The sequence below is a fragment of the Carassius gibelio genome, chromosome B2, assembly GCF_023724105.1.
Source record: "Carassius gibelio isolate Cgi1373 ecotype wild population from Czech Republic chromosome B2, carGib1.2-hapl.c, whole genome shotgun sequence".
NCBI classification, from domain to species: Eukaryota; Metazoa; Chordata; class Actinopteri; order Cypriniformes; family Cyprinidae; genus Carassius; species Carassius gibelio.
The window spans coordinates 8038499-8054956 of record NC_068397.1 but is presented as its reverse complement, the minus strand read 5'-3'; the positions used below and the strand labels follow the sequence as shown (position 1 = coordinate 8054956).

The 16458-nt window shown below is 38.1% G+C and overlaps 1 protein-coding gene across 1 annotated transcript in view; it reads left to right on the top strand.

Moving 5' to 3' along the window:
- The first annotated feature begins 3388 nt into the window (after positions 1-3388).
- tmtopsa (teleost multiple tissue opsin a) overlaps positions 3389-16458 on the top strand; it is a 144898-nt gene continuing 131828 nt past the window's right edge. Inside the window, exons 1-2 of the mRNA XM_052549394.1 lie at positions 3389-4139; positions 12541-12869. Coding sequence (XP_052405354.1) covers positions 3767-4139; positions 12541-12869 — 702 coding nt within the window. The 5' untranslated portion in view covers positions 3389-3766. The remainder of the gene's footprint in view (positions 4140-12540; positions 12870-16458) is intronic.

Below are 16458 nucleotides of genomic sequence, written 5' to 3'. Positions count from 1 at the left end.
AGGTCAAAGCATCCATGAACAACTGGCAATTTCACCTTTAATTCATCCCTGGACGTCTTCACGAAGCTAAGCGAAGTTCTCTCATTTCATTGCCTAGTACTATTTTGGTGAACATGCTCAGACATTGCTATTGTACAAGCTAATTGTTCAGTTATGTTGCGAGGCATGCTATCATATTACCACACCAGTAATTCTACCAGTTAAGTACACACACAAGCCTTGTTAATCTGTGGTCAAGACTGTCGATATTAACGGGCTGCTGCTTCAGGCTCATCTGCTGGGGATGCTTTCATCAAATTTATCTGACTTATTTCCAACACACTAGGCTTAAATCGGCGATCTGCTGTTGCTCAAACTAGTGTATCGATGAGTGCTTGATACTAAATTTACAGATCGTAAATTTTGCATGTAACAATGCTAAAACGTTATCCGACAAGGGCAATGCTGATTGCCTAAATTAGAGTCTGACCATATGGCGTGCTGCTTTACAGGTGCATGCTGATCTTTTAGCTGGTTAAAAGAGCACCCTTCACTACTCTTATAATACTGACACTGACCGCAAGGAGAAGGAGGAGAATGATGAGGAGGACGAGAAGAATGAGTGTTCACGCTACTGTTGTTCACGCTACTCTCCTACTGCTCATACCAAGCTCAGGGACATGCTGCTTGCTCTTGCGGTTCTCCCGCTCCTTTCGCTGCTATTACCAGCTACTTTAACTAAAGAGAGGCCCACTATCTTTGCCTCATTAGAGGGGAGAATACCCCTTCACTAGTCAGTAGGCTATATTAAGGATATCTCAATAACACTGCCTTATGAAGTGGTTATGAAGACACTCATCTTCATAACCAGGCTACAGAATAGACGTCCCACTGCTGCATCTACATGATTATCACTGTTTGCTTTAAAGACATTACTAAGAGTCTTAATTGTCATGTATTTGGTATATATTTCATATATTTCTAAGCTGATGGTTCCTGGGGTTAATGTTAAAGCTTTTGTATGTTCAATTATTCTGGGAACGAGAACCCCCATAAGGAACCATACCGCCAAAGATACATTGTGTTCAATAAACTCAACTCAATAAACTTGCCAAAGTGGTTCCTGTCTGAAATGACAAATGTGATTAAATTCATGCAATGTATATGATAAATTTCCTGAATTAGTTATTTAAAATAATTTATATTAAGTTTGTTTATGGGCTAGTTATTATGTGTCTTTACATTTTAAAAGCCCCGCCCCATATGTCTAAAGACCATTAAACAAAGGCATTGTTGACATGACTGCTTGATTGGCGCCATTCTGGTGAAGCTCACTTCAGCTAAAAAATAGAGAATAATAAACCTCCACTTGCAGTCTGGAAGAGAAAGCTTCTTACTGACTTTCCACTATATTTATCAACTCCATGTTGGGCTTTTGTATTCCTTGCATTAATTATTATTAGGCCTGGTTCAAGGGTGCTAGAGATCTCAATGAAGATGAGTGAAAGCTTTTTAGTAATTATAAAGGGGAGTGCTCGTTGTGCGGTTTCTGTTCTTTATATAATCCATTCAGAATTGTATAAAACATGTTTTCATGCTGCTAAAACCAAGGGCCACATACACGCTGCAAAGTTTCTTGAATTACATCGGCTTATAAATGCAGTATTCACTCTTGAAAAAGCTATGATTGATATATTGATAGCCATAGTTAGTTCCCGAATAAAGCAGACTTTTGGCCTAAAATGGTTGAATAGTCTACTGACTGAGAGACTCACTCATAACAGTCCCTTGCTGCCACCCACTGGAGATAACTATGTAAACTGCACTGAAATCATTGAACACCAACATACTGTACATTTAGCATTTAAACAAGCCTTTTGGAACAAACATTATTATCACAAAGTGTCAATCATCCAGTTTTTTTATTAGGGAAATAATAAATACTGCATTGGTAAATGATGCTTGAATTATTCTGTTGGACATGAATTACTGTTCAAAGTAATTTCTGTTCACCAAGCCTGCATTTTATTTGATCCAAAATACAGTGAAAACAGTAATATCATGATACATTATAACAATTTAAAATAATAATAATACAATAGTAAACAATTTTCAGCATTATTACTCCAGTATTCAGTGTCACACGATCTTCAGAAATCATTATAATATGATGATTTGCTGCTAAATAAACATTTCTAAATATTATCAGTGTTGAAAACAGTTGTGTACAATTTTATTTTATTTTTTCAGGATTCTAAGATTAATAGAAAGTTCAAAAGAACAACATTTATCTGAAATATATATAATTTGTAATATTATACACTACCATTCAAAAGTTTGGGGTTAGTAAGAATTTAAAATATTTACTTATTTTTTGGGTGGAAAGAAATTAAAGAAATTAATACTTTTATTCAGAAAGGATGCAGTGAATTGACCACAAGTGACAGTAAAGACATTTAAAATGTTTCAAAATATTCTATTTCAGATAAATGATGTTCTTTTGAACTTTCTACTCATCAAAGAATCCTGAAAACTATTTGTACAAAACTGTTTTCAACGTTGGTTTATGTCTTCACCCTCTGGTTCCTGAAATCACCTTGAGAGCTGTTATGGATAAATGAGTTGACTTTTGAGAATCCTGGACATGCCTATGTTAAACTTATGAACTATTATAAAGGCTATATCCTATTTGCCCAGTTGTCTTGCACTCTTTGAATAATAACTGTTCTCTATAGTATCATTACAGCCTAATAGCATTTTTCCATCCTTTTGCTACTCTCAAAGTAATGAAAACTCCTTAAACGGGTCCATTTGAAGTTACTGAATGCTCCTTTGTCACTGCTTTCTAAAACATTATGAAATAACCATGTTTGTGCCACTTCTGAACCTGAATACCATTCAGTGAGTCTGAAAGCCATCTGACAATTTTAGGCTGTTTTTGAGAAATTATAATGTATTTTGATGCCAAATTCTTTTACAGATCTTCAAGTATATTTGGTATATTTGCCATAGTTGCCCTTTTGGGTCTGCTGCTTTGTCACCCTTTAAATCCAGTATTACTTGGAGTAAGTCATTTAAAAGAAGAATAGTACCTTATCTCTCTTTGTTATGCAACATTGGACTGATAATTTTTTTATCAACACAAAAACTTGTCATTTTATGTAAACCTGTTTTTAATAAATAGTATATGGTTTATTATAGTTTATGCATGATGATGATCAAATATATTGTATTTAAATTGTGAGACTACGCTTATTTATTTATTTATTTTATGAGCACCGTGGACAGCGCTAAAACGTATGAGCAATAATTTGAGTCAAACTTTCCCCAGTGAGCATTCTCCACGAGATAAACGTTTTACCAATCTTTTAATATGTCGTGCGACAGAACAGAGACGGAGCAGCTTCGCTGCAGAGGTTTTGTCCTCTTAACCTGGATGTTGCGCCCAGAAGAGCAGACGGACTTTGACGTCGGCTAAGAAGGAGGTACACTAACATCAACACAGACAGTTACAGCGCATATAAGATTGTAATCACCACACGGTGGAGCAAAGGGACGCAAACTTTATTCCCACATTTGAACCGATGAACCGAGCAACAAAGTTCAGCAATTGAAGAAAAAAAAAATCTTCCTGCATATCATCCAACACTTAAACTCTACTGCAAATAACTGTCCTCTCTATGGATCGCAGTCTCTTGTCAAAATGCCACAGCACATTAAATGTTTTGCTTTCCCCCAGAAAACAATGCAGTGACTTTTGTTCAATGTGCGCTCAGAACGGATTGCGATGATTGCGTCCAACTTGAGTGTGATCAGTTGCAGGAGGGCGAACAGCGCGCTGTGCCTCAGTGCAGTGGAGGAACATTTGGAGGCGTCCTCCTCCTATCGCAACCTCAGTCCAACCGGCCACCTGCTCGTGGCTGTGACCTTGGGCTTCATCGGCGTTTTCGGATTCCTCAACAACCTTCTGGTTCTCGTGCTCTTCTGCCGCTACAAGATTCTGCGGTCCCCCATCAACTTTTTGCTGGTGAATATTTGCTTGAGTGATCTCCTGGTATGCGTGTTGGGCACGCCGTTCAGCTTTGCGGCGAGCACTCAAGGGCGATGGCTCATCGGTGACACTGGATGTGTGTGGTACGGCTTTGCCAACTCGTTGTTAGGTGAGTGTTTCTACACCTACAGTAGTCTATGCGTTATTCAGACCATCAGTTGTTTTGTTTTTGCAGTAGAGTCTAAAGATTAGTTTGAATTTGATCCCAACTGGAATGAATCAATCAAATGATCAAAAACCCTATCAATCACAAGTATCTAAATTATCCAGTTGTGTCTGCATTTGCAAGATTAGCTTAACGTGTAGCGATAACTAAATTTACATGGTATCTTTTTGCTGCAGCAGCTAAAATTGCATAATATAAGATAAACCACATCTGAGACACTTTTTAAACTCTAGTTTAAAGTGCCAAGTTTCTATTCATGCTAGTTTTATACACTTTTGATAACTGTATAAAAATGATAAAAAAAAAAACAGTTTTCTGCCAAAATTTTAACATTCAATGGCTTTGAATTAGTGCCAATACGTTTTTCAAATTTTAGTAATATAAAAACTTAAACAAATCATAATAATACAAGTGTATACCAGCACCTATAGTACATACATTTAATTTGTCAAGAATGTCCAAATCTAAATTATTTTGACTTATCTAAATATCATGACTTTCAATTCAGAAAAGTGAAAACATGTCAGGCTATAGCACAGATGTGTTAAAGCTCTTAATGTTTTGATGAATTGTATAGAAATGTATCTTTGGTCAACAGACAGAATTGCAGCTTATGACTGCAGATGAGTCTGAAGGTTCTTGCTGGTGGCAGCAAATCTTATGCCCAGTTAAATGTAGTACCTTTAACTGATGTGATTCTCAGTCAATAACTCAGTGATGAAACACCACTTGGATAGAAGATTTCCAGTTTTTTTCAAGGTTTGTCTACCTTTATCACAAATGAACTGAACTGAGACATGAAGCGTTTGATGTTTCAATTTAAAGATTTCTCACTATGTTTTATTACTAATCATATTAATTATATTGTTGTTTTAGTGGACAACATAATATAAAAGAAAAAAATGCTAAAAAAGCAGAGTGCCAAATAAAGAAATGACGAGCATTGGTTAAAATCTTCTCTTATCCTTTCTTTGTCCATGTGACCAAATCTGAGACATTAACACTGACCTACAGTATCAGCAGACTAGCATGTCAGGCTGACCTCAGCTTAGTGATACAAAAATATATTTTTGGTTAGAAAGTGAGGCTGTAATAGAGGAATACATTTCTTTGTTAATTTTCAGAACTGCATAGTGTCTTTGAGTAATTCATTTCTTTCTAATCACAACAGTCAACACTGTTTTCAGAACTCATAAACATTAATTACATTAGAAGGACATACAACAGTGACGATAATAACACTGATGTTGAAGATGTACCACTAATTTGCTTTTAAAGAAAGGATCTGTTGTTCAATCAGGAACTACTAAACTGATAGTAATTTCATCAACCACATACTTCAATCCACTTAGTACTTTTCATAGTAACTATTGCCAAAAGCATCTGTCTGCATGCCTTGTGAAATTGTTTGTTTTCTTATGCAATGTTTTAGACTCAAATGGGTACGAATAGTATTGCATCACAATTCATACACTCTTTAAAATAAGGTGCTTCACGATGCCATATAGGAACTTTTTTATATAAATAGTTCCACAAAGAACCTCTAACATCCGAAGAACCTTTCTGTTTCAAAAAAGGTTCATTGTAGCGAAAGAAGGTTCTTCATTTACATTTACATTTACATTTATTCATTTAGCAGACGCTTTTATCCAAAGAGACTTACAGATGAAGACAGTGGAAGCAATCAAAAACAACAAAAAGAGCAATGATATATAACTGCTATAACAAGTCTCAGTTAGGTTAACACAGTACACGTAGCATGTGATTTTAAATAATAAAATAAATAAAAAGAAAACAGATAGAATAAAAAGAAAAAGAAAAAAGAATAGAGCAAGCTAGTTAGATGTCTTTGCACATACACACACACATACATATACAATTGCATAATAAATAAAAAGAAAATAGAATACTAAAAGATTAGAAAGGTAGTTAGATTTTTTTAAGAATAGAATTAGAATAGTGAGTGTTAAAGTTAGAGGGTCAAATAAAGATGGAGGAGATGTGTTTTAAGCCGATTCTTGAAGATGGCTAAGGACTCAGCTGCTCGGATTGAGTTGGGGAGTTCATTCCACCAGAAGGGAACATTTAACTTAAAAGTCTGTAAAAATGATTATAAAAAAGTAAGAAAGAGATTGGTCTTTAAAGAACCTTTGACTGAATGGTATTTTGTGGAACCAAAACTGGTTATACTATGGCATCGCTGTGAAGAACCTTTTATGCACCTTTAATTAACTTTTAACCCTGGGTAAAGTATAAACAGTATGGAACATGAAGCAAGATAACCCAGGATTCCATTTACCTGGGGTATAAACTGACCCAGGGTTAATTATTTCAAATGTCAAAGCCCTATAGATATTAATTCCCTATAAATAAGCTTAGCAGTAAAATGTTTGAGGGACATGACAATTTGAATATGTACTTTTTTATTTTGTATTAATCTTATCTGTTCTGTGTTTTATCTGTGTATTTTATTTATTTATTATTTATTTATTTTGCTTTTGATCAGATCAAATAGACTGCTTTGTTTCAGTATGTCTAGAGAAGGATCACTATAGTTATATTTTCCAATAAGTCTCTTTTGAGCAGAAAATGTTATTCTTTTTTGGCATTGCAAGGCTGCCAATGTATGCAGCAGAGCAAGACAAATCACATTTGATTGCTTTGTTTTTGGGAAAATCACCTCTTGGCTGCTTAACATAGCCAGAATATTAGATTTTGAATCCACCTCAGTATGGCTTGAGATCTTATGCAATTTTTCAGATACTTACTATGTCCGATTAATCTCCTCTGAGATGTTATGTGGACAATTTATCATTAGAATAAGCAAAAAAGGCCCCATGTCTCGTAAAATGTTTATGACTGTTGGTTTCATCTGGATTCAATTTGAAGAAAGTAATCAAAAAGTGATTTCATACTACAGGACTGTGTTCTTGAGCACTGATCCCAGAGGAACACTTTAAAATTGTAGTGCATCAAAATGTGAGTTACATCTCTCCTTACTTCGAAGAAAATACATTAATGTGTATTAAATGTCTTATTAATATTGTTAATAATGATGAGGTTGCTGAGCATGATGAATATTACAATAGTAATATAAAAAGTAATACATTATGCATGTACAGTATACCAATCAATCGTGTGTGTGTGTGTGTATAAAGATGTTTATAATATGTTAATAGAAGTTGTTTAAAATTAGTAGCTAATTTGTAATCTTTCTTCGTTCTCCATTGTCAGTGGGAACCAATATTTTTTAAAACGTCACCGGCTTTCATCATATGCATTAAAACTTTATTTTTCAAATCATCTTTAATATATTACAAAAAAAATCCAACGAGTTTGGAAAAGCTGAGTGTATCAGGCCGAGTACTATGGGGGTGCTAGATCAATCTAGGGTGCTTTTCCTAGATTGTCAAAGCTTAGGTTATTTGGTATATACGGCATGGTCTAGGGGTTTATTTAATGGATCAGCAAATCATACTGAAGAAGGATTAGATTTCGGGTGAGGTTCATTGCGGTCATGACCTTGAACTGGGTACTTCAGTTTATGTCATACACTCTCCCTGTCAAATCATCACTCTGTCAGCTCAGTGTCCACAGGTCTGAATGTTGTCCACCCCTAATACTCACAAGAGGTACTGGTGGGGGGGATTGATGCTGAAAAATAATTAACAAGCCATTGAGATTTAATTGTTAGACAATTATTGACGGACCTAGAAATTAAAGGGCCCTATCATACACCCAGGGGCGTAGCAAGCTTTTCAAAAGTGTGGGGGATGGATGTGGTTTGTTTATAAACAATAAAAATGATGAACACATTGACAGAGGGGTACAAAATGCAGGGCTTAAAGTTCTCTGGCACTGTGCGGGATTTCCGGCTTGCAGCGTTTGGCTGGGAAAAAATAATCCTACATTAAAAAAAGAAAAAAAGAAAAAAGAAAAAAGAAATCAGAAAAGGGGAGGAAAAAACGCAAAATCAGAAAAGGGGAGAAAAAACGCCCACACAAAGCTTTTTCTCTGGTGGTATAAATAATGTAACAATTTACTGTTTTTAAACATTAAAATAAAATAATATACACTTTTATTTCATAGTTCTTCAACAGGTATGCAAACAATATCCCAATAATAGCAATTAGCATTAGTCTAAAAAACGAAATATAATACCGAAAACACTCGACATGTCAACAAAACGATTAACAGAACATCTTCCCAAACACATATCAAGCTTATTTAAAAACCTCTAAATCATAAACACTCATTCAAAGTACCTGGAAAAGGGAGATGTAAATAACCATAAGTTCCCGCCTCCTCAGCACTAGCTGACCGATAACACCCCAAGAGAGGCGGGACTTAAGGCAGAACAGCCAATCATCAGCCAGTCACACTCAAAGCCGGTGTCATGTTTGAGAGGGAGGGGGAGGAGGCAGCCGCAGCCGCGGCGAGCGCAGACACAGAGCGGTCAGAGAAACGGAGGAGCGACTGTAGTAAGGCGTTTGTGCAAAACTGCGGGAAAACTGCAGAAAATGTCGAACCCTCTCACCGGGAAAAGTGTGGGTGTTAAAACCCCCACATCCCCCACGGGTGCGATGCCCCTGCATACACCTGGCGCAATGCAACGCAAGCGTGTTTGCTAGTTTCAGTCCGGTGCCGTTCGCATTTTCCCGTCCAGCACCACGTCGTTTAATTATCAAATGCATTTGTGTTAATTTGTTCACCCACGGGCGTGCTGGTCTAAAAAAGAGGTGTGTTCAGGCGCATTGCTGGTGCATTGCTATTTTAAGGAGCTGAAAATAGACTCCGCCATAGGCCAACTCAAACCTGGTCTAAAGTCTGGCGCAATGTTTTTTCTTTGTTATTTAAAACTGCGGTAGGTTACTTTTGACGCTCTAGCGGTTAATAAACAGAACTGCTTGCGTCTTGTGGAAGAACATCGTAGCCGGAACTACTTCTCTCTGTTTATGTCTATGAAGAATCACAACGGTACTGGGTTACTCCGCCGCGGTACCCCCGAAGCAATTTAAAATAGTCTGAATATAAACACTTATTATAGGTGCACCCTAGTGATTCAGGACAAGCTAAAAACACGGTTTAGAAAATGGATTCATGGTGTACTCGCTTATTATATACATTTTTCTACATTTTGAACACAAACAAAGTTACGGACCGCAGCTCTGATTGCTTGTTTCTTACCCGGAGCGATGGATTTTCTGCAAATGGCAATAGGACCACTGGGAGGAGCCAGAGGAGCTTGATTTTTTCACAGATTATCTGTCTCATATTCTACTGTCAGGACATAATGACAGGTTTAACAAATATGTAAAAAATATATTTTTACAAAAGTTACCTACTGCAGCTTTAAAGAGCGCGTTAGTATAGGCGGGTCCGCAAAGCGTACAGGGATGCACAGCAGCACACAAACATGCGCAGGCGGCTCGCACAGGGCACTGGAAGGGGCAGCACCCATGGCGCTTTGGTAGGGATCCCATATTCGTCGGTCACCGACGTGGCGTCAAGAGTTACCGACTGAAAGGGAACGTCTCGGTTACGTATGGTAACCCTCGTTCCCTGAAGGAGGGAACGGAGATGCCACGTCCCGTCGACATGGTTGCTGTACCGCTGCTGAGCTGCCGGGTCTCCGGCTCGGCTCCTCAGCGAAAAGCTGGTATGCATTGCACCTGCTGCCCTCTTATACTCAGGCTGTGATCAGCGGCAGCTGGATGCAATAATTGCATGCCAATGTGCATTGGGTCGTTTAGTTTACACTCGAAGTAGATTGGTCTATCGAAGCGATATCACATATTCGTCGGTCACCAACGTGGCATTGAGAGTGACCGACTGAAAGGGAAAAATATATATTATATATATATGCTTATGTCATAATGGATAGTCATTGCATGTATCAGAAGCTATTTGCTAGCACACGAGCAGCTCCATTTAAAGGGGGGGTGAAATGGTATTTCATGCATACTGAGTTTTTTACACTGTTAAAGAGTTGGATTCCCATGCTAAACATGGACAAAGTTTCAAAAATTAAGTTGTACGTTTGAAGGAGTATTTTTGATCCCAAAATACTCCTTCCGGTTTGTCACAAGTTTCGCAAAGTTTTTTTCGAGTATGGCTCTGTGTGACGTTAGATGGAGCGGAATTTCCTTATATGGGTCCTAAGGCACTTCTGCCGGAAGAGCGCGCACTCCCGTATAGCGAGGCTGAGCACAGACATTTCACTGATCAGAGCGATTCACTGATCAGAGCGAGAGCATCGCGAAAAGTCACAAAAGAAGTGTGTTTTTGGTTGCCAGGGCAAGACAACCCTGCACAGATTACCAAAAAAAAACAGCATTAAGGGACCAGTGGATGGAGTTTATTTTTACAGAGCATCAACGGAGTTGTGCAAGTGTTTTTGTTTGTTCCCTGCATTTTGAAGATGCTTGTTTTACAAACAAGGCCCAGTTTGACAACGGATTTGCGTATCGTTTATTTCTTAAGGATGATGCAATCCCAACGAAAAAGGGTCATGTGTTGGAACCGCAGGCGGTGAGTAAAACTGCTTAAAATATCTCTGCCTCCTTGTTAGTGCGTCCCCTCCCATGCCGTAGACCCGGGTTCGAGCCCCGCTCGGAGCGAGTCGTTGCTGCTGCTGCTCTCGTTCAGTTTCAGCCTCGGGATCTGATTCTGGATCATAAATAAACGGCTGAATCTGACTGTTAGCCATGGTTTGTTTTGGATGATGGTTTTTTCCCTCACGGTAATGTCACAGCTTCCAAACGCTCTCAACGCAAAAGCCCACTGGCGCTCGTGATTATTTAGCTCCACCCACACGTCGCCTCCAGCTGGTCGTTTTTTTCCTGGAAAAATCGGTACAGACTATCTTTCTCTTATGAATATAATAAAACTAAAGACTTTTTGGAGTTATGAAGGATGCAGTACTACTCTATAGGTACTCAAGATTAACAGGATATTGAGTGAAAACGAGCATTTCACCCCCCCCCCCCCCCTTTAATCTCGGAGACGTTTTCTGTCTTTGCGCTTGCCAAATTCCGCCGTGTAATTTGTAAAGATTTACATAATCTGATTTCAAAATACAATGTAAAAGTTGTGACTCATTCTTGCCCATCAATCTGATTAATGAAGGAAAATGGAAAACAAAATGGCACAAGATATTATGGAATTTTAGCTAATCCCAAGACTTTTGACAGGCTAGTCCCAGACTTCAAGGTTCGAATTACACACTACGTCTATTCACTTCACTGATAATAGAAATTGAATAAGAGGTATAAGCTGAATTTCAGATATTTGTATTTACTTCCTTGACATAAACACTTTGTCTCTGTGGTGCTATCAAAACTTTCTGCTGTTTGTAGAGTCAATGGAAGTCAGAAGACAAGGCAAGTGGTACATAAATTACTCACATTGGTTTTAAGAGCTGACCTGTGGACAGTGTTGGGCAAGTTACTCTGGAAATATAATCGCATTACTGATTGCTCTTTTTAAAAGTAATCACATTACTGTTCTGATTACTTTATTTCAAAAGTAATTAGTAGATAGTTACATTTCTAGTTACGTTACTTTTTTCTTCATGAAATGTATGAAATTCCAGCATACACACTCCAGATATATATTTGTTATTAAAGCATCAACATTCACAGAACACTGTTATTTTAAATGAAAGCAAGCGGCTGCTGCATGCATGGTTTGGCATTGCAGATTGCCAGCAAATAGCACTGCTTTTATAATCTCTAAAAGACATCTCAGTTCATCACAAATCTCTGTTATAACACAATAAACACATGGATAATGATTCTTTCATAAAGGCTACAATTTGTGTGTTATAATGAGAGGATTCACGCAAATTTCAGCTCTGTATTGCTTAACATTGCACACACACCTGTTAATCATTTATATTATATTAGTTCATGTTACTTTTGTGCAATATCTGAATAACCATTTATTTGTTTAAGATATTTTATGTTTTATATTTTGCGGGAATCATTTTATCCTCATGCATCTCGCAAACATACGAGTATCCACCCCCACTAGCACTCGCCCATCTTCTCTAAGCTAAGTATGGATAAAGAATAAAAGGCTTACTTATCAGGCAACTCAACTGAACTCTGCAAAAGTACTTTCTTATGTGCATCAGAGCTGCTGTTTATCAGTCAGTGCCAGTCTTTAATTAATAGTAGGACATGAGTTCTACCCTTCTGAATGACTTTTCTATGCCCGTTTAAAAAATACCCATAACTGAACTCCATGTAAGCAGTCTTTCTGTAATGGAATGATACATTTGTCTATTGAAACTTAATCCTATTATAACATTATCAAAAAAATCCCTTTATCTTTTCTGCAGGCATTGTGTCACTTATCTCTCTGGCCGTGCTATCATACGAACGGTACTGTACAATGATGGGCTCCACTGAGGCTGATGCCACCAACTATAGGAAGGTGGCCGGTGGGGTAGTGATGTCCTGGGTCTACTCTCTAATCTGGACTGTGCCCCCTCTGTTTGGTTGGAGCCGCTATGGCCCAGAAGGCCCCGGGACCACCTGCTCTGTAGACTGGACAACCAAGACAGCCAATAACATCTCTTACATCATTTGTCTTTTTATTTTTTGCCTTATTGTCCCCTTCCTGGTCATTGTCTTCTGCTATGGTAAGCTGCTGCATGCCATTAAACAGGTGAGTGAAACACTGTGCACTGTCATTGGTTATCTGAAATCAGTTTTTCAACTAAAAATTAGCATGTGCCCTTGGTAGTAGTATTTGATTAAGGTTAGGATATCTGATATTTAGCAGCTGCTTATAATCCATTCACTGAAGGGAGCATCCTGGGGTTATGTTCCTTGTTCAATGGCACAGTGCTGGAAGGGGATCTCAAAAATGGTATAGTTCTAGTTGCCATCCAGCATCTCTTAAGGAAAAGTTGACCCCAAAATGAAAGCTGTCTTATTTTTCATTCACCATTCATGTTGTTTCGAAAATGTATATTTAGTAGAATACAAAAGTAGAGTATTGGAGAGTCTTTAAACATCTCTTTTCACATCCAAGCTCAAAGCTAAACCAAGCTAAAACCAAAAAATAACTGAACACCATAAAATGGTCCCAGAGGTATAAAGTAATTAATTACTGAACTTGAGTATCTTTTTTGGATATTCTGCATTTCAAAGATATTAGTAACTTTAGTCTCTATTTCACTACATTTTTGAATAAGTATCTGTACTCTTTACTCCACTACATTTGTAGAGAGGGTTGCAATTACACATTACATTTTACATTGCAGCAGTTTTTTTTGGCTACAAAATTTATATTGCCAACTACAGGGCACTGGAAGTATTATGTCTTGTGCATTTTGCTCTAACCCAAACTTGTCAACAAGGCTACTTTGCAAGAATGTGAGTAGTTGTGAATCACAGGTGTTTTATGTAAAATCGGAACTCATAAAAGTATCTATCAATAGCACAAGTTTATGTTTAATATGAAGAAATTGACTTTGACATGCATATGATAGGCAATGGCTAGGTTAATGGTTTGTGGGGTAAATGCTTACCATATGTACGTGAAAACTGTGTATTATATGCACACCAACAAATTTCATATTATATGCACTTATCAATCCCAAGATTTTCTGTTTTTATTTGGCATATTATTTATATGTATTTTTATGAGGCCGGGCTCTTTATATATGAGATGAGGACATGACTGCAGCTGGCAATGATGCCAAAACCAGCTCATCGAGTGCAAGAAAGCTTTGACTTTATAATTATATATACTGTATATATATAGTTGTTCAGTTTTATTTTGGTATTAGAAAATGAACATGATTGCTCTCTTCACAAATCAACTCTTTCTTGTTTTTGTTACATATTCTCTGTGCATTGTCTTAGACTTTTAAGGTACCATTTGAAAAGGTACGACCCCAGTGACAGCCTTTGTACCTTTTTTCTGAGAGTGTACACTTCTGAATGGTCCCTATGACATGCTCTGTATTCCAAGTCTTCAAATGTGGCTAGATAACATTAGGTTATTTTCTGCATCAGTGTTTAACATTTCAAATCAAAAATGGATTTAACAATTCAGCAAAACACTTTGGTTGTCACACGTCTCTTAACTGAACATGGACTAGTTTGAATATACCTAATGAGAAAGGGCATCTGAGAACTGCAGCAGATGGGAAGATTTTTGTTAAATGACAATGTGAATATCATTGGGTTCTTTAAAACAGCAGTTTCATTGCTTCACGCAAGTTACTTTATTATTTCAGCCAGGAAACAATAAAATACAGTAACTTGCTCCAACTTGGAATATTGCTAGCCCATCTCAGAGGATAATCACATATATATACTCCTCAAAGGAGTGTATTTTAGTTTACTGTGTGTGAAAGCCTTCAATTTCGAATACTGCTTGTCTGACAATTTTTTTTAACTCAATAATGCCAGTGCTTGCCTTTTGATGTATTGTATATCAATAATAGCTTAATATTTGGTAGCATTTTATTTTGTTGGAAGGGAGGGTGCTTGGATAAAAGATGAGAAATGAAGTGCAAATATTGTGTGCTGACCACTTTAAGATTAATGGAACAACCTGTTCTAACATACTGCAGTCACTGTTTTCAACATGTTTTAAGAAAGATAATACAGTCACAAACTGACAGCTGAGATATAACATGTTAGTACTGAAGTCTCCCTTAAAGAGTTATGAGATTTTTTATTAAAAAACAATCGGTGTAAAACAGAATCCTGTGAGATAGAAAAAATGTCTTCCAGGTTACTAGAAACATCCAGGCAGGTGTGTTGGAACAGGATGAAGCTGAACTCCTGGAGTTGTATTTGAAGGATGAAACTGAAGCTGGCTTGTATACATGACATTGATTTTAATTAAAACTTTATGCATATAGGTTTTTGAAAACATTACTGTTATCATTTCTGTGTAAATTTGGGAAAATGGTGATGTCTTAAGTTTTACGTATGTGTTCATTCTATAGCAATGGTTTTCAAACACAGCACCCCCCCCCCCCCCCACACTCTGCATATTTTGCATGTTTCTCTCATCTTACACACCTGATTCTGATAACCAGCTTGTTATAAGAGAGCTACGTGAATGAAATTTGTTCCAATTTACATGATCCCTTCACAGTGTTGGATATGGCGCCGTGTCCACACGCAGCGGCTTCTCTCGCTCACGACAGAATGGTGTTTTTGTGTTTTTTGTCTTGTGAGTCACAGTGTTTTTGTATGTCTTCATGGCGTCTACTTGTCTTTAAGCGTGCATACGGCGCTATTCAGCTCGATCAGCTGATATGCTATTAAGCAGACAGAGCTCTCATCGCGGGAGAAAAACCCTGCAGCAGTGGGCTTTGTGTTTACATCAATGATGCGCGGTGCCACAATGCTGTTGTGGTCTGCAAACACTGCTAACCCCTGGTGGAGTTTATGATTATTAAGTGCCGGCCATTCTATATACCAAGGGAAAATACAGCCATACTGCTTGTTGCTGTTTACATTCCTCTGAACTCCAACAGCAACAGGAATGATGCACAGCATTACAGTGAGCAGCAGACAGCCCACCCTGATGCTTTTCTCATCATAGCTGGGGATTTCAACCATGCAGACATAAAGAGTGTGTTTCCAAAAATACACCAACACATTATCTTTCCAACACGAGGTAATAACATTTTAGACTTTGTTTACACCACAGAGAGGAGCCTACCAAACCCCGCCACCCCCCCCCCCCCCACACACCTCGGTGTCTCAGACCACATCACTGTCATGCTAATGCCTGCATACTGCCTGTTCATTAAGGTTACCAAACCAATTCACAAACAAATTCAGGTGTGGCCGGAAGGGTCGTCAGAGGCTCTTCAAGACTGCTTTGACACCACTGACTGGAATATGTTTAAGCAGGCTGCCACATACAATAACACCACAGACCTCCAAGAGTACTCCGAGACTGTCACTGCCTAAATCAACAAGTGTATTGATGATGTAAATTTCACAAAAACCATCACTGTCCGGGCCAACCAGAAGCTGTGGATGACAGGGGGGGTCTACAGACTCCTGAAGTCACGAAACGCTGCCTTCAGAGCTGGAGATGAGGTGGGCCTGAGGATAGCCAGGGCCAACCTATCCCACAGCATCAGAGAGGTTAAGAGGCATTACTCCAGGAGGATAGCCCATCAATTCAGCAGAGACACTCAGAGCCTGTGGCAGGGTATACAGACCATTACGGACTACAAGCCCCCACTGCGGACCTGGGACAGCAATATCTCTCT